The sequence below is a fragment of the Anarhichas minor genome, unplaced genomic scaffold (genome assembly GCF_050575085.1).
Source record: "Anarhichas minor isolate MPS153535 unplaced genomic scaffold, ASM5057508v1 ptg000062l, whole genome shotgun sequence".
NCBI classification, from domain to species: Eukaryota; Metazoa; Chordata; class Actinopteri; order Perciformes; family Anarhichadidae; genus Anarhichas; species Anarhichas minor.
In genome coordinates this window covers 7676161-7696406 of record NW_027466508.1, presented here as the reverse complement: position 1 = coordinate 7696406, position 20246 = coordinate 7676161, and the positions used below count along the sequence as shown (strand labels likewise).

Below are 20246 nucleotides of genomic sequence, written 5' to 3'. Positions count from 1 at the left end.
GTTGCTATGGTAGTACTCTATAAATAACGGTAGAATCATTTTTGTTTTATACAGGCCTGAGGATTATCCAGCAAAATTATTTTTATTTATTTATTTTATCTAGAATAATTAAAAGTGCGAACAGTAAATCAACTTGAAGGATTTAGCATCGGATAGCTTAGTGGCGTTATTGTCTGACAACAGAGCCATCTTAAAATCAAAGTTGAAAGTAAATCTACTCATTCTACAGTCAGACTCACCGTACTCTCAACACTATAGCCTGTAACATTTACCCAAATAGTTTAAGAAGCCATTGTTAAATAATTAAATATATCATTTTATGAGTCATTACATACAAATAATTCCATTGTTCGCCCATTGGCAAATTCATCCAGGATCAGTTGTGGTAAAGTGGCAGAAATATGACTTAATAACGGTTATATATTGTGTTTATCTCGGCTATTTGTTTATTTATTTAATTTAGCCCTCCTTAAATTGCTCGCTGGAGCAAACACGTTTGGAAATGCGTAACTTTTACTTTCAAGGAGAGCTCTCTCCGTTTTCGGCTCTCGACTTAGTCAATTTGCATTATCAAGCCAATCCCAGGCCCAATCCCAATGTCCCACTATAAGGGCTTGAAATGTTGTAAATACGAATGGGACAGCACTTTGCTGCAACATATCACGTTACCATATCAAAAAATACCATGTACAATTGTGAGTATTTATTTTATGCTTTTTACTCCCGGATTTGAACGTTTTACAGACTGTCAACTCATCCAGTATTTGAGGGCTCTCTCGCAGACATTTTGAGCCCTTTATGAACACTTTCTGTAAGTCAGCATTAGATGCAGACTTTGCCTCAGGGAATTACCCACAAATCATTGCAATGTGACGTTAAACACGGGTTACCAGTGGACGCATGGAGACGTTAAAAAAGGTAAACAAAGAGGACGGCTCACGTGTGTTCAGCCTGGCAAATTAAATTTACACAGAAAGAATCACATGAAATCAGAGGATATTTTCTTATTCATTCATCAAATATTTGATTTTGTCATTACAGCTGTTTTGACAAAAACAAGTAAATAGATCATCTGAAGGTACCTCTCATCTTGCGAGGAAAGAGCCTGGAAGACGTTTAAATCAGGGAGTGAAAAATATCACACTCAACCATGTAACAGGTGACGTCAGTAAATCCTTGAGGGTTCAGGGTTTGAGGCTTTAGGGGGGACATTGGGATTGGGCCTTAAAGTTGGATAATGTAAGAACGTGTACATGGTAGTGCACGGAAGTGTATTGCACGTGTTTATTCAATGCAACAATAACACAGATAAGAGGTCTGAGCACTAAGTATAATTAATTTGCCATTGTTCACGTTGTATAAGGAATAAAGTCAGATTAGGGGTATTGCATACATATTATATATCTGTCATAAAGTCATATTTCTGCCACTTTCCCACAATTGAACGTGAAAAAACTGCTATAAACACTATTTGTATGTAATGATTCATCATATTATCAATTTATTTATTTAAAAAAAGGCTTCTTAACCTATTTGGGGGAATGATACAGGCTATAGTGTTGAGACTTGTGATGAGTCTGACTGTAAAAAAAGTTAATTTACCTGAACTTTGACTTTATTGCTGGCTCTGTCTTTGCCTGTGTCTGAACAAGGCAAGTTTGTTCATTAAAAGTTGTTTAATTAAACCCAGAACCTGTTTATTAACTACAGTGTACTGATCATTTTACATAACTATATAGCATGAGGCTTGTTGTGCTTTGACAAGCTTTGACACGTGCACTTGGGGACAATTACTGAGGTCATAGAACCATGCAGATCTAATTTCTATCTCATAAAGTTATTGCACAACTTAATTTTGCTTTTCATGTGTGGAGTGTCTCTGTGTCGCCTTCACTGAATCAATTAAATGTTATTTAACAAGGAAGCAATAATAGATGACAAATGAGTCGGAAATAGAGTTTTTAGATGGGAAGGAGCTGATTCGCTGGCCTGAAATCAATGTTACCGTGATGCCAACAGGCAGCAGGCATGGGTAGAAGACGTCTGTAATTCATTAAAGGGAAAGCAATTTGAAGAGTGAAAATGTGTTTTATATGTTATTACTATTGCTAATAAGCATTGTAATACAGACCCGTGCTGTGAGCAGAAACATAAGCACCCTGTCGCAGACTGTCGTATTGAAAATGCTAATGAAGTCAAAGTTAGCACAGGTCTCGTCTAATTAAAGTACATTAATTAATGATTCGTAAGCGATGTGATGATGGTAAAGCACCCTCTGCATAACCCTGGATTCATTTTTGTTATATGCCAGAGGATAATCCAGCTATTTTTTATTCATTCATCTATTTGATTTTAAGTAGAATAGTTAAAAGTGCGAACAGTAAATAAACTTGAAAGATTTTACATGGGATGACAACAGAGCCAGCAATAAAGTCAAAGTTCAAGGTAAATTAACTCTTTTTACAGTCAGACTCATCACAAGTCTCAACACTATAGCCACTCACCCAAATAGTTTAGGAAGCCTTTTTTTAAATAACTAAATTGATAATATAATGAATCATTACATACAAATAATTCAGTGTTTGCGCCCATTGGCAGTTTTTTTCTCTTTGTTTTTGTGGGAAAGTGGCAGAAATATGACTTTATGACAGTCATTTATTATGTTCATTATTTATAATTTTTGTTTATTTGATTTAGCCCTCCTTAAATTGATTGCTGGAGCAAACGCGCAACATTTACTTTGAAGGTGAGCCGTCTGTTTCCAGGTCTCGGCCTCCTTGACTCACTTTTCATTATTAAAGTTGAATAATGGAACAAGCAGATATTTTGGTGCACGAAATTGGATTGCACGTGTTCATTCAATACAGGTTCAACAACACAGGCCAAGCATTAACTACGTTTCATCGGCTATCGAACAACAAACTCACACGTAGCTGGACACATTTGCACAAATACACCAATGAGATTAGGCAATACCCCTAATCTGACATTATCCATTATACAACGTGAACAATGGCATATTAATTATACTTCGTGCATGGACCCAAACCGTTAACCGCGTTTAAGCAGCATCGGCTATCGTAGAACGAACTCACAAGCATCAGTATACATTTGCATGAGCACAAGTACATTAATGAAATTGGGCAATACCCATAATCTGACATTGTTCATTATACAACATGAACAATGGCAAATAAATTAAACTTCATGCACAGACCATTTTAGTCCCTGGAATCATGCATTTATTGGTTACAGTGCATCAGTGTGAATGTACATCAACTCATACACAGAGGAAAGATTTCTGTTCTTTATTCATCCCATGTTTTCTTTGTTCTGTGTTTTATAGTTTTTAAAAAATACAATAAGCACTTGCTTTGTAAACCTCGAGCTGTGATACACTGGTGAAACTGACATTTAAAAAAATACTGTGGTTTTAAAGACCTTGACAAAGGACAACACAGCACAATGTTTAAAAGAATATTCAGATCATTTTTATTGTTGCAGTAAAAAAGGATAGTGAAAGATACAAGAGCAGATAAATATAAAGATGTTAAAGCTTCCATTTCCTTCCATTCAAACCAGTGTGATCCTTCATAATAGCACAATCCAACAACTTGTCTCTTTCCTCGTGCAAAAACTGGTCAGTAACATACATTATCCATCTCAATAAAATCTAAATATCCGCAATGCTGGTAAAATGCTTGTATTCACACATCTTAAAACAAAGCCCGTTATATACATACTGTACCTCTTAAAACAGCTGGTTTTCAGTACATTCATACCCTTCAACATTCTTAGTGAATTGCTTTCTCAAACTTAGGAAGGAAACCGCGTGATTATGAATTAACGCTTGTGCACACATTACATACACGTATGCACATTAATATAACCAAAATACAGTTTAAGTTTAAAGATTATAGTTCATTTTCCCACTCACTATTTTGAATAGAATACATGGAAGGAGTAAAAGGCCAAACTGAAGTGATTTTCATTACATTCAAATAATATACTTCAAACGGCTTCTATCTTTACATTACTGGTCCAGTACTGTTTTTGTGTCCTCCTCACTAACAAACAGGAGACATTGAGACACTTTGCCTGAGTAAAACCTCAATCTCAGATTGGTATCTACAATCTAACAATGGAAGGTGTACTAAAAGCTTCAAAACAAAAAAAACAATAATGAATCAGTGCTTTAAAGTAAAACTACAGTGGAGTAGAACTTATGGAGTCCGAGTCTAGATCTCCCGGTCGATGAACTGCAGGTGGATGGGGGCAGCAGGGCACAGCAGGCCGTGGGTTTTGGCCTTGACATCAGCGGTGCGAGGAGACATGCAGATGTGGAACTTTTGAATGAGCTGCACAGGTAGCAAAGACACAGAGAAGTCAATCAGAGTATATGACTTACACAGCTGGGAACTTGTACGCTTGTTCTGGCCATTGAGGCTGGCAGATTAAAAGAATATTCAGGGAGTGTGTGAGCTATGAGATTTGGGAGAAATAGAAAATCTGAACGATTTTCTTTTTGTACTACACAGACTATAATAATTAAAGAATGTCAATTTGTCAATGATATGATTTAACAAAACCCTGACATCGAAAGCTTTAGTGTTTAAGCTTGCAAACGTCAAAAGCTTGATGGGCCTTTAATTAGTATTTACACAGATTTCTTCAGTATTATAAAGGAATTGTTTTGTCAGTGATTTTTGTTGTACACAATGAAGCCCTGGAGCTGGCTTATATACATTTACGGTTTCTTGCATACCCATGAGGGCTGGGCACTGTTGTATGCATGACACAATATAAGAACTTCATTCATTCATATTAGTGGATATTTATAAAACATGTTTGAATACACATTGTGTCTAGCCAAGTGATTAATTCCCTACCCGTGTGAGAGCTAGATGCATCTCTAACTCTGCTACTCTCTTGCCAATGCAGCTCCTGATGCCGTAGCCAAAGGGAATCGAGCCAAAGTTGTCGACACGATCCGTGGAATCTTTCCGTATCCAGCGATCCGGTCGGAAGTCTGAAGCATCGGCAAAGTTCTCTTCCTCGAAAGATGTGGAGTAGTGACAAAGGGCCAACTGAGTCTGACAAAGTGAGAAAACAAAACAAACAAAAAAAGCTGTCAGTTGTGTAATGAAAACAGCTGGGCTATTGTACATGAGGGGAAGGAAGAGATGTGTGAGTAATGCAGGATCATGTTACATCTGGTCCCACTGTAATGTTTTTGGCTTCTCTTATGGTCATGCTTTTTCTTCAGCAACATGCACACTCTAGAGAACTGGCATCTATTATGCCTCCAGTCGCCTTACCCCTTTAGGGATGAAGTATCCGCCCACCACCAAGTCATCCTGGGTAATCCTTCCGTTGCCAGGGAGAACTGGGAAAAGCCTGCTCCAAGGGAGGGGTACACAAAGACTGTTATTCAACAGCACTATACTATATATTGAGCTTTCTTCTAAAGTTTGAGTTTAAGAATATCGGATAAGTAAAAGCCCCACACAGAGAAAGATAATGAAGGAATGAAAGATGTGAACACACTGAACAAAGGGAACGCCTAACTTTTAAAGAATACAAAAATATTGCTGAGTTGTTTCGAACATTGCAAGTGAGGGAAAACCAAAAAAACGTAAAGAGTAGAACTATCCATGCAGTCTGCACCTGAGTGTCTCTTTGACCAGCCCTCTGATGAGAGGCAGACGAGGGACATCGTCGGCTGTGGCTACTGCTCCTGGTCCCAGAGTCCTCTTCACTTCCATAAAGATTTGCTGCTGTACATGAGGGTGCCGTGCCAACAGGTAGCTGGCCCAGGACAGGGTGAAGGATGTCTAAGATAATTGAAAAGGATATCTTATTAAAAAACAAAATCTGTGGTAGACATTACTCTTTGAATGTGTAATACATTAGCATTGTTAATTTGCTCATAAATTAAATTGCTGTGGAGATTTTGCCTTTTCTTTATTGATGTTTTGCAATAGGTTTGACTACAATTGCCAGCTGATACAAGAGTTTCTGTGAAGTTGCATACGTTTAGGGAAACCGTGAGCGGCATTGAGGGAGAGGGAGCTAATTCCACGTGCTGTGAGGACACTCGAGGTCACTCCACCAGCTGCACTCAGAGCTCTTAATCCCTCGTCTTACTTCACTCAGCCTTCTCATCCTATTGCACCTTCATTAAATCCATATATTGTTCGACATGTTTACAACAGCAGCATTACAGGGTGCAGTCCAAAACCGTAATTAGGTTACGCAGAACTGAAAAGTAGGACTATTTTTAGTGCGCAGATTATTTTCAATTTGCAGCATTGAAAATAATCCAAATAACGAGTGGAATTTTAAACCAGTCTCACCTCTCGCCGTTTTCCCTCCACACACATTTCCCACACATCTTGTGGTTTCCCTTTGTCATCAGACACACCCAGATTTTTATTTCCCCTTTCCTTTTTTGTGACCGCCCTACCAACTTGTCCCTGTCATCCCATCTTCTGTTCTCAATTTGTCCTTTTTCTGACTCATAAGTCACTGAAAAAGTAATATCAATGACATAGGCAGGGGAGCAAATTATATGGAAACGTGTATCATCTACCCTGTATTCACATCATATCTTTACTCACTGTATCAAATTCCTTGTTACTCCAAACCACATCTTTTTTTTATCTGGCATCCTGCCTCTCTTTCCATCCAGCCTCCTCCATTTTCCACCCATGCATTTCATGACATATACTGGTATCAGAGGTCCAGCCTTGTTTTTCCCCCTATCACACTGAATACACCCTCCAGAGGTCAGTATCTCCAACTGATGATCAAAAGAGGTTGTATCCTTGTATAGGCCCCACCATCCTTCTCACTGTTCCATCTCCCACCTCTTCTCCCTGTTCTTCCTCAGATTCTCCCTCCCACTTTGTCATCCCCCTCTCCCCATCTAACCAACTTGCAACCAATCAACCCCGGCTGGGACAGATGCTGGCAACACCTCAGACAAAGCCAGAGAGTAATCATATGACAAAAGCTCATCCAAAAACAGCTCTGAAAGACTGAGGCTTCCCCTGTGCATTCATAACATCTCCTCTTCAAACATCTCTAACATCCATCGTACCCCCAATTCGTCATTTCTCCCCCGCTTGTGACGCCAGCCCCCCCAACCTTTGCGGTTTTATAACAGAGTCACTCTTCCTCAGGCCAACCCCCTTTTTTTTCTCCCCCTCATCTCACCTCTGCCCAGTCTGGGATATAACTCTGGCTGTAGCTAATGTGTCTTGACAGCTCTTGTGTGTGCACTGAGTAAAGGGAAATGCACCACGGGGTCAGGTAATGGCTCAGCTAAATCCACCCCCGACCAGGACGTGGCCGTTACCGCAAGTTTAACAAAAACACACACACCCTTTAATCCCTTGGCCCCCAGCTCAGAACAAAACTTTCTACACCCATAATTATCATTAATTTGACAGTACCCTAAACAAATTAGGCAGTAACTGTGCACATGTGCACACAAGTGCAGATGCAAACACATACCAGACAAGTGTGAAACAGTTGGAGCATCGAGCATTATCCGGCAAAAGATTTTCTAGTTTCAGGAATATTTTATATTTTCATTTTAATTTCAAATATTTTTTGAGAACCTCTTTAACTTTCCGTCTGTTGAATTGTGCCGTGTGAGGGGCATCTGATGACTCAGTTGGCTGAGACCGTATCACATGTCTCTGCTCTCCTCCAGTGTTTTTCCCCATTTCTCTATTCTTTAATCTGCCAATTCAAAAGGTAAAACTTTCCCTCGAAAAAGATACTTCAATGTCATCAAACCAAAAGTCTTATTTTTTAACAACTGCTATCTAATTAGGTTCGAATGTCGAAACACATGAACACACAACACAGATGTCTGGTGAAGGAGAAAAAAAAAGACAAAAGCTCCCCCTGTGTAGATCTAACAGACAATGACAAATGAAAAGAAACCAAATCTGAGTGAGTCAGTGGGATATTGTGTAACCTTCCAATTCACTGGTCTGACCTGACGCTGGCACAGCCACACAGGCATGGATGTGGCGCCAGAAAACCCAACCCTTGAAACTCAAGACTGAACACGAACGCCGACACACACACACACACACACACACACACACACTTGTGCGACTCCCAACTCCTCCAGCTAAAGAACCTCTACACTCCTCAAACCCCTCTCTGTACATATAATTAAACAGAGGCGCACACACACACACCGTGTCGACCCCAGCCAGTAGCATCTCCGTTAAATTGGCGTAGATCTCCTCCATGGTCATCTCCTTGTTAATGAGCAAGTGTGTGAGCAGTCCCCCCTTCACGTCCTCTCCCCGCTCTAGCTGTGCCTCGATCTCTGCAAGCCTCTTATCAACGTGAAGACGGCCTGGGATCAGACAGAGTAAAACAAGTTGGGATGAATGGAAAGGGGGGAAGGAAGAGGCGGTGAAAGAGGGTAGTGAAGGAAATGAGAAGGAAAAAAAACACTTACAGAGGGGCCCCATACTCCCACTATCTCATTGTAGAGTAGCAGAGATTTATATGCAAACCAAAATTCCTTTCTATTGATGCCAGGCTATTTATCTAAATAAAACAAAGGTTTGCAAATGCTTAGCCAGAACCAAGCTGTACTGCTTTTTTGTTTTGTTTGTTTTTTAAGTACCACAGAAAAAGCCTTATCTAACATATTTACACACTGAAAACTATTTCTAATGATGTTTGGAGGAAGCCATTCTGGAAACATGTGAAGTGGTACTTTAGGTCATACTGTACATCTCTCTGCCTCAATTGTTTTTTGGATGGTGCAAAGAAATCCTATTGTGTGTCTTTTAAAAGTCAACAACTTTCTTAAAAGTCCTTCTAGTCATCCAGATAAAAAGCACAGGAAATCTTGGAGAAGCATTACATCGCTTTTACCATGGAGAGTGCTCCTAGGTCTGTGAAAAGAAGTTGTATAATTTCCTTTGTGGCTCTGGAGAAGCTTGGTCAAGTCTGAAAAAAACAACTCCTGATGATGGCATTTGGGCTTAAGGGCCATGTCATAGCGTCCAGAGTTTTTGGAACTTTGACCCTTACCAGGGGCCATAAATCAGGATATCTCTGCCTCCTCTGCTTCAATTTAGTAATGAACTGCTGGAATGCCCTTTTAATGTGAAAGTACTCTAGTTACTGCAGGCAGATCGTCCGTTGGCACATAAAAGTATACTAAAAAAGTTGTTTTTGTGCCTGTTGTGGTCAATATGAATACACTTACTGAATTTGAAGAGGCCATCCCAGGAGAGACAGAACTCCTCCCATGGTTTGGGGATGACAGGTCGGAGCCACTTGGGGATGGCCCCTGCATACATGGTTGTCTTGAAGGAGCTGAACATGAGGTGCAGCGCGCCGATGTAGTCTTGGGTTTGCTGGGGAATCTCATTTTCCAAACAGCCTAATCGGGACTCGTACAAAATGGCTGCCACACCTGTAAAGACAATGACAAGGAAGAGGGAAACAGAATTTGAAAATGTTTTTCTGTACAGTTGGAAAGCGGCAAGGGTTCTTTACCATCACATGTTCCTGAAGTCTAACTGGAATGTAACACAGATGCATCACAATGTGCACAGGGTTTATTTATCTTTTTCCTGTCTCTTGCCTCTCTGCTATCACCTCTTCCTGCCTCAATGTTGTCCTCTCTGAAGGCCTCTTCCCCTCACCCATACCGAACCTACACCATCCTTTTCAAATCCGCCTTTTTTCCAACATCAAATTAATTCACAAACGCCCTTTGTGGGGTCTTTACAAACCTTCCATGGCATAGTTGAAGAAGAGGTCATTCACATTGTGGACAGTTGCTCCATCAGGCTCCTGGGTGCGCAGAATACAAACTCTCTTGATGAGGTCATCTACCACTTTGTTCACGTCATCAGAAAAGACTGCTACATCACGGGGACGCATGATGAGCTGCCTGAGCACGCTCCGCATCTTCAGCCAATCTTCTCCCTCACTGGAGAACAGGACACAATCTAAGGTGAATCTTTGGCATCCTGTGTGTTGTTTTGTATTAATGCAGGACATTCACAGACGTATTTGGAGGAAACGTATTTGTTTTTATTAAGAATTATAGCGGTGAAGCCGTTGAAAAGCTAAGGGTATTGATGCCAAAAGAGTTCATAGAAACAAAAGCAGACTATATAGAAGTATGAGTGAGCTAACCCTGGAAATGTAGCCCCAACACAAAGTTTTGTGTTATGTCCATCTACACATATGGCAATCACAAATTTCAGGAGGTCCTTGTCCTCTAGACTCAAAGATCAAAGGTTGAAGGGGGACTCACGCTGAGATGAGGCCAGTGGAACTGCCTATCATGTCTCTGTACTCCTTCCAGGACTCCATGTTTGCTCTCTGAGGGGCCACCCCCTCAGCTCTCAGCACCTCCGCTACCAAGTCACGGTCAGCCACTGAGACCACCAGCTGGGGCCCAAAACGGGATTTGAAAATTTTGCCAAACTTCTTCCTGTGCTCCATCTATAAAGCAGTAGAGACACACAAAACAAATTAGTAGTCACATTTGTTTCTTTTGGAGGAAATCCAGGACTGATTTCACTCCTTTAGACTGATATATTCTTTATAAAATCAAAATGTAATGTAACATAGGATATGTGTATATGCAGATACAGGCCATTAGGTTAAATCTATGATTGATTTAGATTGGAAATATTAATGTATTTTTGATTGTATCTGATTGAAGCAGATCAAGTCATAATGGTAAAGATGTTATAATGACCTTACTTAAGTCTTCATTTAGCCCCCATCATAAGATACCAACCTTTCTTTGTCTGAATGCTGGGTCAGTCAGGAGTAATGCCAATATTTCAATGCCTATGGCAAATGCTAATGTTCGCACAGCTGCACCGATGATGATTCAATTAAAACAGAAAGAGGGGTTTATCTGAGCTCATGGTTCTTTTTAGATAAGCCATTACAGTGTGTGTCATTATCAGTTTGGGTCCACTTTTCTGAAGATGAGTAACTACTTGTCCTGATACTACTATAAGGTAAATGTAACAAAACAGGTACTTATTTTGTATATTGTCTTTGTACGTGTTGCTCATGCTGATTAACACCTAGGCTTGGCTCATTCCATTTCCTTTCACAGCCTTTTAAAGATTTTCTCCACAGATTTAGAGATTTAAAGCGATTTACAACAAGATTATTTGCTGTGTTGTTTTTGAGCTAACACCTTCATTGTAGTTTGAAAGTCCTTTGCACACTGCTGTAAAAACTCGTACCCTGGAGTGGAAAGATGACCTGCGACCAAACTTCTGGTGCACCTTTACGCAACTCTGTGCCATTTTACGCATAGGTGGCAAATTTTGCTGACGCTGAGAATACACGGGCTCGCTGCAAAGAAATAACTTTATCTACCATACAAAACGAAACCAATCACAAAAGAAAGGTAACGTTATATATCTACAACATTACCTGAATTTCATGAATTCTGCTAAACCCGTCTCTCCAGATGAACTCGACCAAGTTGGATAAGGTGCTGGGTCCAGGCATCTCCTTCAGGGTCATGATTCTGGTTTTCTCGCCAACATCCGCCACCGGTGTGATCAGTCTGTCTGGCATGGCCTCTTCTCCAGCTGCGGAGATTCCTGAAGCCTCGCTGGCTGCTGACTTGTGCAAGGCGCGTAAAAGGAAGAACAGCTGCTTATTCATCCGGTCGCCTTGAAGATTCTTCCAACACGCTGTCGTAAAATGATTCAGGATTGCCATTGTTTGGATACTTTTCGGTGGTTCTGTGTTTAAAAAAAAACGATTTGCAAAGTCCAAAAGCGTCAGTGTTCACATCTACAAATGCATGACCCTGGCACATGCAAACGCACTCCTCCCTTACAGATTAGGTGAAGTTAGGCGGTATTGCATTATGGAACGCTTTAAAAGGGTCGCTTGTACAACCACAGAGGTGGAAGAGGATTGGATGTTCGCTTCAGAAGAAGGGAGGGATAACTCTGTATTCGGGTGTGGGCGTTTCCCCAAAAAGGCGAATGGGTTCAGTCTTTCATTGCAAAAAGGAGTGCGCTACAATGTGACTAAATATTCTTACATCACAACATCAATCAGCATGTGCACCCACACACATTGAATACATGTTAATGGGATTAACGCAGTATGAGGCCAACTTGTATGTTGACATAAATCATAAAACAAAGGACAATCCCCCCCCACCCCCCCCCCCACAGTCTAGCTCATGTCATCTCGATCCACGTTCAGATTAAGATTGCAAAGAAACGTTGTCTAAATCTGGAGCTCATGGAGGCACGGGATTTATCTTGAAGCTTTACAAAACATGAATGGTTGATGTCAGATCCTCAAGTGGAGATTTCAACCCTGAACGCATCACTGCTTGTGATCTTATGATGGCTTTTTATCACCTTTTCTGATCAATCAAATCACTGAGCTAAATCGGATGTTTTTGGCTCTTTTTAGAGGTTGACAATCACAAGTTACTTACAAACCACGCATCAATTATTAGGATGTGAATCAGAACACCTCACACTGTGATATATGTGCTTTAGTTGGATTCCCATCTCAACAAACACGTTAATTCAAATCTTCATTACTACGTATTGCTCCTTCAATAAACCTCAAGTCTCCTGAGGTCACAACACAGGGATTAAATTGACCCGGCCAACGAAAGGGCGATTCAGGTTACCGTTCCCTGTGGTAGAGAGAAGGGTGGCTAGGCAGAGGGGGGTATTTCCACACTCACCACTTTGGCAGCTTGCACAAGGCACCAGACTGAATGTTGTTTTTGGGATGTCCTCGAATCATCCATAAGCAGAGGAAGTAGACCCCGACCCCTCACCCTTCTCTATCCCCGGCTTTTACTCATGCCAAGCACAAATGAAGATAAAAGCTTTCCCTCTTTCCATTCTTCCAAGGGGAAAAATTATCTTACAGCTACATTTCTTTTCTCAGGTAAATTAAAATAAATTGGTGGACTGTAATGTGTACCCAGTAGTCCCTAGTGTCGCTGTGATTGCTGGCAGGGACACATTTTATATTATAGCTTTTTTTTTTTCTATAGTTATTCATTTTGAATGTTGACATGTTAAATTTTGCCAGACTTGTGAATGTTAAACACCACTCTATATAACATACAACTTTAAATTATTATACATTTTGTAAGAGATTAACATTAATTTTAGCCTCCTGCATTTACGGATGTAACGACTTATGACTTGAAAAAAACACACAAAGAAAACAACAACCAAAGAGCTTTCATTTATTTTACGTAACATATTTAGCAACATTTAAAAGATGAAAGTTCCAGAACAAAACATATTGAATAACTAACATCAGAAACAGATTATTGTGATCTGATTATGTGGGCTTAGTCCGTCACATCTTACTGTGTAAAAGGTAGCCAAATTTACAAAAAAAATGTCCAATATCAATGGTTTCCTGCTGTTGGTGTGAAGCACACACCAACAGTAGATAAGACAAGGGTTAGTCCACGTAGGGCAAATATCAAGTAGCTGACTCCAGTCCATATACATTATTATTGCGCCCCAACTTTGTCCTGTTGCCTTGCTGCAACTGAGTCCGTCTTGAGGTATCAGGGTGTGAGGCAGTGCTCCTACTTTCTGAAGCGCTTGAACAGAGGATGAATGCCCTTGCCTAGTGCGGCTTTGCTGCCTCGACTCTGATATTCCATGTAGACTGTGTCATCTGCACCTGACATGGAGCTCATGGTTCCCGTTCGCCTTGAGAACTGATAAGGAAGCGGGGGGGGGGGGGGGGACGGACGACAAGTGAGTATATTGTTATACACAACAGCACAATTCAAAGGCAATGAAGTGTACGTTCTTTCTGAGTCCAGGTTTAGCAAAAGTCCTCACCTGTGGTCGTCCGCCCAACTCCCCTGCCACCACTTCCTCCTCAGCGTCCAGGTCTGAAGCAGCTAGAACCTTCTGAAGCAGCTGCTGTTGCTCGTCCTTTGTCGAGAACATTAAGTCCCCTTCCTCCATACCTGCCAACTTTGTGATCACCTATGAAAGAAAGGGAACATGACATCATAGAGATGGTCTTTGTAAATGGTACAAGAATGAGGTGTCACGTAAATGAGGACCAACGATCAAGCACACTTTTTCTAATTCATACACATGTTCCCATTTGTCCTGAATACTTTTTCACAAATAAATTAAATAAATAGATTTAGGCATTTTGTTATTTGATTTAAACTCTATTCCTCTAAATTAAATTGTGTAGATGTCCATCTACAACAGAACGGGTGGAGTCCCCGTCTATGTAAACTATCTCTGTGAGCGGAAGATTCCTTTTCTGAAACCAGTTTCTTTTCCGGTTCATTCTTTGTTTTGTCCCTCGAAAGTAAACTCCTGTTGGTTGTTGCCAGAATCCCTCAGTGTTAGTGAGTCTTGGACCCCTTCCCACTATACAAGTCTAGCCAGAATGGATCTGATGAAACCAAACACTTTTGAAAACATAATAGCAATAGAGAATAGAAACTGAATAAATAACAGAAACGGAACAAAGAAAATCCAATTTGTAATGTTTTGTAATTTAAAAACACCAACTAACTATGTTGGTGCTGCTGTGGCAGAACTGTACAATCTGGAGTATGAACAGGGTCAAATCTGTGGTGCAATTTCGAGGGGGAGACACAAATAAGGTGAAATGGTGTGACGATGACAAGTTGCCACAATGGTGAACAAACCTTAAAGCTGTAACCTTGGTCCACCAGGAACCTCTGCCTCTTGGTGGAGTAAGCCATCTCCTGGGTGTCCTGAGACACGAGTGAGTAGAAGTACGCGTTGTACTCCTCTGCTACCATTCCTAAGCAAGCAGACAGTTGGAGGTAGATAAAACAGCTACATCAGCGTGTTTCATGCATAGGCAAACAATATCAGTTTTTTCTATTTTCTGCAGACATACTGACCTTTCTTGGCTCGTAAGACTCTGCCAAGCCTCTGGGCCTCCTGTCTGCGTGATCCACCATGAGAGGAGATCTGGATCAGAACATTGGCTTCTGGCAGGTCAAATGAGGTGTCTCCAACCTGTCGAGGCAAATGAATGACACTCAAACTGTATTCAGTTGTCTAATACAGTGGTATGCCACCTACTGTCCACAAAGGGGCACATGGCTGAATGAGTGTGGTCCATATATTACATAGAGGAAAATAGTTTGGTTGGTCTACCTTGGAGATGAAAATGGTATTGATCTTGGGGTTGTGTTTGAAGTTCTGTAAAATCTGCATTCGTTCCCCCTGAGAGGTCGGACCATAGATGTAAGGCCTGGAGAGGAAAAATCACAACAGAATTAAAAACCTTGAGAAATCGGACCTGAACAGGCAGTTCACTGAACCATTCGAAATGCCGCTCTTGTTGTAAATAACTTACTTGTTGAGGCGAATGGCGTATTCCTTCAGGGCAAACACGTTGTCAGCGAAGACCATAATCTTGTCATTGCGCCGCTCGTGGAACTGAATGAGAAACTGGCAAGCGCGGAACTTATTGGGGTTCATGGTATAAAACAGGATGCGCTTCTTCGTCTTGATGGCCACGTACTCTCTGTAAAACTCTGGAGACATCGGGCACCACACCTGGAGCGCAGACATGGGTACATTGTTCAGAAAGCATCATCAAAGCGAAACGTGCTCATTTGTACTTGTTATGTTGAATCTTGACTGCAGCTAGTTGAAAGAGCCATGTTTAAATATCGTTGAGTCATGTGATATGGAGGTTCATATAGCCGCAATGTTACGCACTTTCATAAAGAAATGAACTCTAGTACATGAGATACACCAACACAAATTAATCAACTTTTTGCACATTGCTCCACACAACTCGGCAAGCCGACTGATTTTACTCACAGGAGACAGCTCAACATCCATCAAGTCCATACAGAGAAGAGCACTCAATCAACGCTGACTACTTATAAATACGATGTGTATGTCCCTTTATCGAAATTGACTGTATAACACTGCAAGACTCACCTCTGCACACTGGACTTTGGCAATGTAGCCATTGTTCTGCAATTCCATCCAGTTGGCTTCAAATAGTTTAGGCCCAATTAGGAAGTTCAGGTCCACAATCTTGTCGTCTTCCCTGACCAGTGTGGCAGTGAGCCCCATTTTGCAATGTGCCTGCACAATGGTCAGAACCCGACGAAACATCTTGGCTACAGAGAAAGCACAAAATTCTTATGTTAACATGTAGATTAATCTCACTATATTTGGTGTCTATATCCCGTTGTATCCAAAAACCTCAAACTTCAAAATACTCTTTGCGTAACGCTGTTACATTGGAACGCAATATTGAGCCGTCTGGAAAACTGATGTGCAATAACAGCTCACCGGGGATAGTGTGCACCTCATCCAGGATAATGAGACCCCACTCCTGGCTCCGCATCCACTCCATGACTCTCTCTGCCTCCCAGGAGCGCTTGGTGGTGTGACCCAGCATGGAGTAGGTGCTGATGGCCACCGAGCAGCCGATGGGCTTGTCCTTGGCGTCTGAGGTGAAGCGGCAGATCTGAGAGTCATCGATAGTGGACCACATCTTGAACTGAGCCTTCCACTGCTCCACGGACACCGAGGAGTTCCCCAACACCAGGCAGCGCTTGCGTACCGTGCAGGCCGCTGTCACGCCCACCAGGGATTTGCCCGCTCCTGGAAAGCAAAGCGGAGATAAAATATTAAGACATACAAGCTTTTTACACACAGAGTACTTATAGTAACTCATACTTTTTGTTGAGGGCGTACGCCAACATTAAGATGAAAGAAAAATCTGCCACGTTCAGCAGTCTATCCCTTGTTTATTATGGGCTAAGCAAACATTTTAAATATTTGATATCATATATTATTATTTCATATTCCAGTTCTACCATTTTTTTGCCATTTCAAGACTGTATTTCTATTGTGATGAAATGCTTTGGGGGTGTCCTTTCTGTTTTTTGTCACTCAATGTTCCGTCCTCCATCGAGTACAGTAAACCAGCCGTCTCACCGCAGGGCAGCACGATGACCCCAGAGCGAGCACGTCCATTCCCAAACATCTTGCGCAAACTCTTTTCCTGGTAGGGCCGCAACACGGCAGTGGGCTTCAGGTCAATGTTGATGTCCGGGTTGACTGTGTCATTGCGAAAGTCGTACTCGGCTAGCAGGGGGTACTCCATCTGAATACAACGCTTCTGCAGCTCTTCGATCATCTCCTACACCAGATCAGAGAAGAACCGTTCAGAGTAGGGCAGAAAAATACGATTATAAGCATGGTACAAAATATAAGCTTAATGAATGCCAGCAGTAATGGAAAAGAACAGAAATCTGAAGTGTACCTGGCGGATCTCACAAGACACAGTCTGAGTCTCTTCTTCCTCCTCTTCTTCTTTATCCATCTGCTCATAGTAGCTGAAGATGTCCTCGGGGACCTGCTGGGTTGAAGTCTGTCCATTGCCGGGCTGCTGTGAGGTAGAAGTACCCCCCCTTTCTTCAATAGACTTGGAAATCTTTTAGGAGACACAGAAAAAGACCAGGACAACAGTTACAACTTCTGTTGGCCTCTGCAGTGATATTTCCAAAACAGGACATGACTTATTGCTTTCTAATTAGAATAATTGACAGGTTGGGAAAAAACCTAGAGAGCCTGATCTGACTGTTCTGTTCCAGCATCACAAGACATCCTTCCTCACGTCATTAATACTATTTTGTTCAAATGTGTGCATGATCCCATTTTACACACATGTTTACATTTCTTGGTTGTCCTGCCATTGAGCAGTAGCTGCTTCATATGCCCCCAGCCTGTGAAGTACAGCACATCACGATGCACTATAGTGCAACACTACAACACACGCATCTAAATGTTCAGGGGTCACACCAATAATGGGTCATTGTAAATCTTCTTTGGTGGAAGATTAGGAAAGTTATGGTTGAAAGTTTTTAATCTTTTGCATCTGCATTTTCACCTTTTATTATTGGGTATTAAACAATAGACATTTTTAAAATGTGTTTAAATCCATGGACTATTCCAATTTAAAACAGCAATAAATGACTTTATATGGTTGTGTGTGAGTATTAAAAGGGTTTTGGATGGCATACCAGTGACTTGCTCTGGACGACTTCAGTAATAAGCTCAGTGTCCGCTCCGTCTGCGGTGCGTAGACGGCAATCCCGGATCACGCTGTCCTGCAGAAGCCGCTGGATCACATCAGGGAAGGCACTCTCCACAAAATACCTGAAGGTAGACATGCAGCACAGTTTAAGAAGAGCACTGACGGGATGATTAATGATGTAGAGACAGAAGGGAAAGTTGCTGAAGTGATCTTACCTGTTGTGCTTGAGCACCAGCTTGACTTTGCCATAGCTCATCGTGCAGAGCTGAGAGTAAATAACCACATTAGCACACCTGGCATTAGAAATAATACATACATAAATTGTCCTCTTCTCTAAAAGCACAAGACACTCTCTCATTCAGACCTTAATGAACTGCACGATTCCATCCGGCACAGACGTCTTGCTGAGCTTCTGCAGGTATTCTACAATATCGGCGGTCTGCAGCCCCACACTGACAGCTGCATACAGGGAATAGGCTGTCAGCTTGTACTCATGGATATGGTTGGGCCTGCACACCGGCTCGGCAATGGCCACCATGAAATCCTGGGCGTACTTGTACACTGGTGAGAAGGCTTCCAGGAAGATGTGTCCATCTGGAGCCTGGAGGAGAGAGGAATGGAAAAAGAAAAAGAGGATGAGAAAACAAAACAAATAGAATCCGCTTAAAATATTCCGCAAAATCAGGAAGAGGACCACAAGTTTTAAATTAGTAAAACAAACACGTCTTACCACCCAGAGGGGACGTGAAGAGTGATCATTCTTTAACAGCATCTGAACACGGTAGTCTTTGGCGCCATACTCGTCCAGTTTTGTACTGGACTCTTCCACATGTTTCCCTGCAGCAGCAGGTATGGCCTCCTGAGACTCGCCGCCCACTACCTCTTCTTCCTCTTCTTCCTCCTCGTAGAAACGCTTTTTGGACTTCTTGTCTGTAAGACCACAGCATGAGTTAGAAAACATTTGCAGTAATAGAGGTGGACAAATAACAGGCAACAGAAATGTATCAATGTAAATTCTCTTGTTTTTAGCGCACTCCTGGCAATATCATGGTACATAAGTACTCCTTTTAATACACAGTGATTTAATATGTTTTTGCTATACAAGATAAAGGAATATCCTTCCTTTACTAGCATTACAGCTTGTTCTGTTCTATAACTATTTGACCGTTTAGCTCACATGTAATGCGTTTTAACATTAGAGCACACACGTATATGTCACTGTGCTACTTTATTACACACGCATTTCAGTTTTGAAATATAAATTTAGGCTGTGTTTTATACTCTTCAAAGTTGTTTCACTTAGCGTTGCGCCCTTTCACTACAACTGCTACCGTTTAACATGATCGAATGAGGCGTTCAAGGACTCCAAATGCAAAGCTACAGTGTTGATCAGCAATACACATCGGGGGACATGTGCGTTTCAGTAACGTTACACAATATCCTTAAGTTTAAGATACAGTTAGCTAACAGTGAGCTAGGTTACACCGTAGCTAGCATTAGCAACTCACCCCGATCTCCTTTATCTTTTTTACCCATTTTATAAATTCTTAAATAGGCAATTTCTTTCAAAACATGACAGACATATCTTCATAATCCGTCGATTGTCTTCCTGAAAGCCCACAAAGATGGACTGCATTAGCTATGTGACGACAGTTGCTACGACACAATACCAGTGTCGTGTGCACCAAAATAATGTAATAATTCCGGTCTCAGCCTTCAAAATAAAGTCTTCATTTGAGAATTGTGGGGAAATATAATTTAGGGTTGTTTTCAGTTTTTTTTCATTTTGAGCACTTTTTTACATAATATTTTTTTCTAAGCACAAATGATACTGTGTATTTATGTATTTATTAATTTACAGTATATGGTACAAACAGAAGGCATTACAAATATAGAGAAGTATTCTGAAATAATAGCTATAGAGATTACTCAGTATTAGAATAGAGACATTAACCGAACATACTAACATGTTAAATGACAGATAATTTAACTTTATTCATTCAAAATACTGTCTTAATTGTACTTCACCAACGTGTAATTCATTACTAATATCCCAATTAATTGGTGTAATTAATGCACATCAAAAGTGTAGATGACCGCATGTCTAAAAATAACAAGCAACATTCTCAGGATAC

At 41.1% G+C, this 20246-nt stretch overlaps 2 protein-coding genes across 2 annotated transcripts; both read right to left on the bottom strand.

The window, feature by feature from the left end:
- Positions 1-3468: 3468 nt before the first annotated feature.
- On the bottom strand, positions 3469-11834 carry cyp27c1 (cytochrome P450, family 27, subfamily C, polypeptide 1). Its single transcript, XM_076077904.1, has 9 exons — positions 11461-11834; positions 10313-10503; positions 9783-9982; positions 9251-9460; positions 8220-8383; positions 5668-5834; positions 5319-5397; positions 4890-5093; positions 3469-4358 (listed from the first exon to the last, which is right to left on the bottom strand). Exons 1-9 carry the CDS (start codon positions 11752-11754, stop codon positions 4239-4241), a joined length of 1629 nt encoding a protein of 542 aa, XP_075934019.1. The 5' UTR covers positions 11755-11834; the 3' UTR covers positions 3469-4238.
- Positions 11835-13250: 1416 nt separating this feature from the next.
- Positions 13251-19779, bottom strand: ercc3 (excision repair cross-complementation group 3). The gene is made up of 15 exons (XM_076077897.1): positions 19620-19779; positions 18842-19041; positions 18476-18712; positions 18327-18376; positions 18098-18233; positions 17338-17508; positions 17010-17214; positions 16359-16673; positions 15999-16183; positions 15403-15605; positions 15201-15297; positions 14942-15059; positions 14720-14838; positions 13884-14033; positions 13251-13756 (listed from the first exon to the last, which is right to left on the bottom strand). Exons 1-15 carry the CDS (start codon positions 19645-19647, stop codon positions 13622-13624), a joined length of 2349 nt encoding a protein of 782 aa, XP_075934012.1. The 5' UTR covers positions 19648-19779; the 3' UTR covers positions 13251-13621.
- Between the last annotated feature and the right edge of the window lie 467 nt (positions 19780-20246).

Excerpts from the sequence above, each read along its gene's own strand:
- ercc3 (XM_076077897.1), bottom strand. The coding sequence starts at position 19,647 with ATGGGTAAAAAAGATAAAGGAGATCGGG. Across the intron at positions 18,713-18,841 it reads CTTCACGTCCCCTCTGGGTG|GCTCCAGATGGACACATCTT; the intron begins GTAAGACGTGTT and ends TCTCTCCTCCAG. Across the intron at positions 16,184-16,358 it reads TGAGGTGCACACTATCCCCG|CCAAGATGTTTCGTCGGGTT; the intron begins GTGAGCTGTTAT and ends CTTTCTCTGTAG.
- cyp27c1 (XM_076077904.1), bottom strand. The coding sequence starts at position 11,754 with ATGGCAATCCTGAATCATTTTACGACAGCGTGTTGGAAGAATCTTCAA. Across the intron at positions 10,504-11,460 it reads GCAGAATTCATGAAATTCAG|ATGGAGCACAGGAAGAAGTT; the intron begins GTAATGTTGTAG and ends ACTGCTTTATAG. Across the intron at positions 9,983-10,312 it reads TCCACTGGCCTCATCTCAGC|TGAGGGAGAAGATTGGCTGA; the intron begins GTGAGTCCCCCT and ends CCTGTTCTCCAG.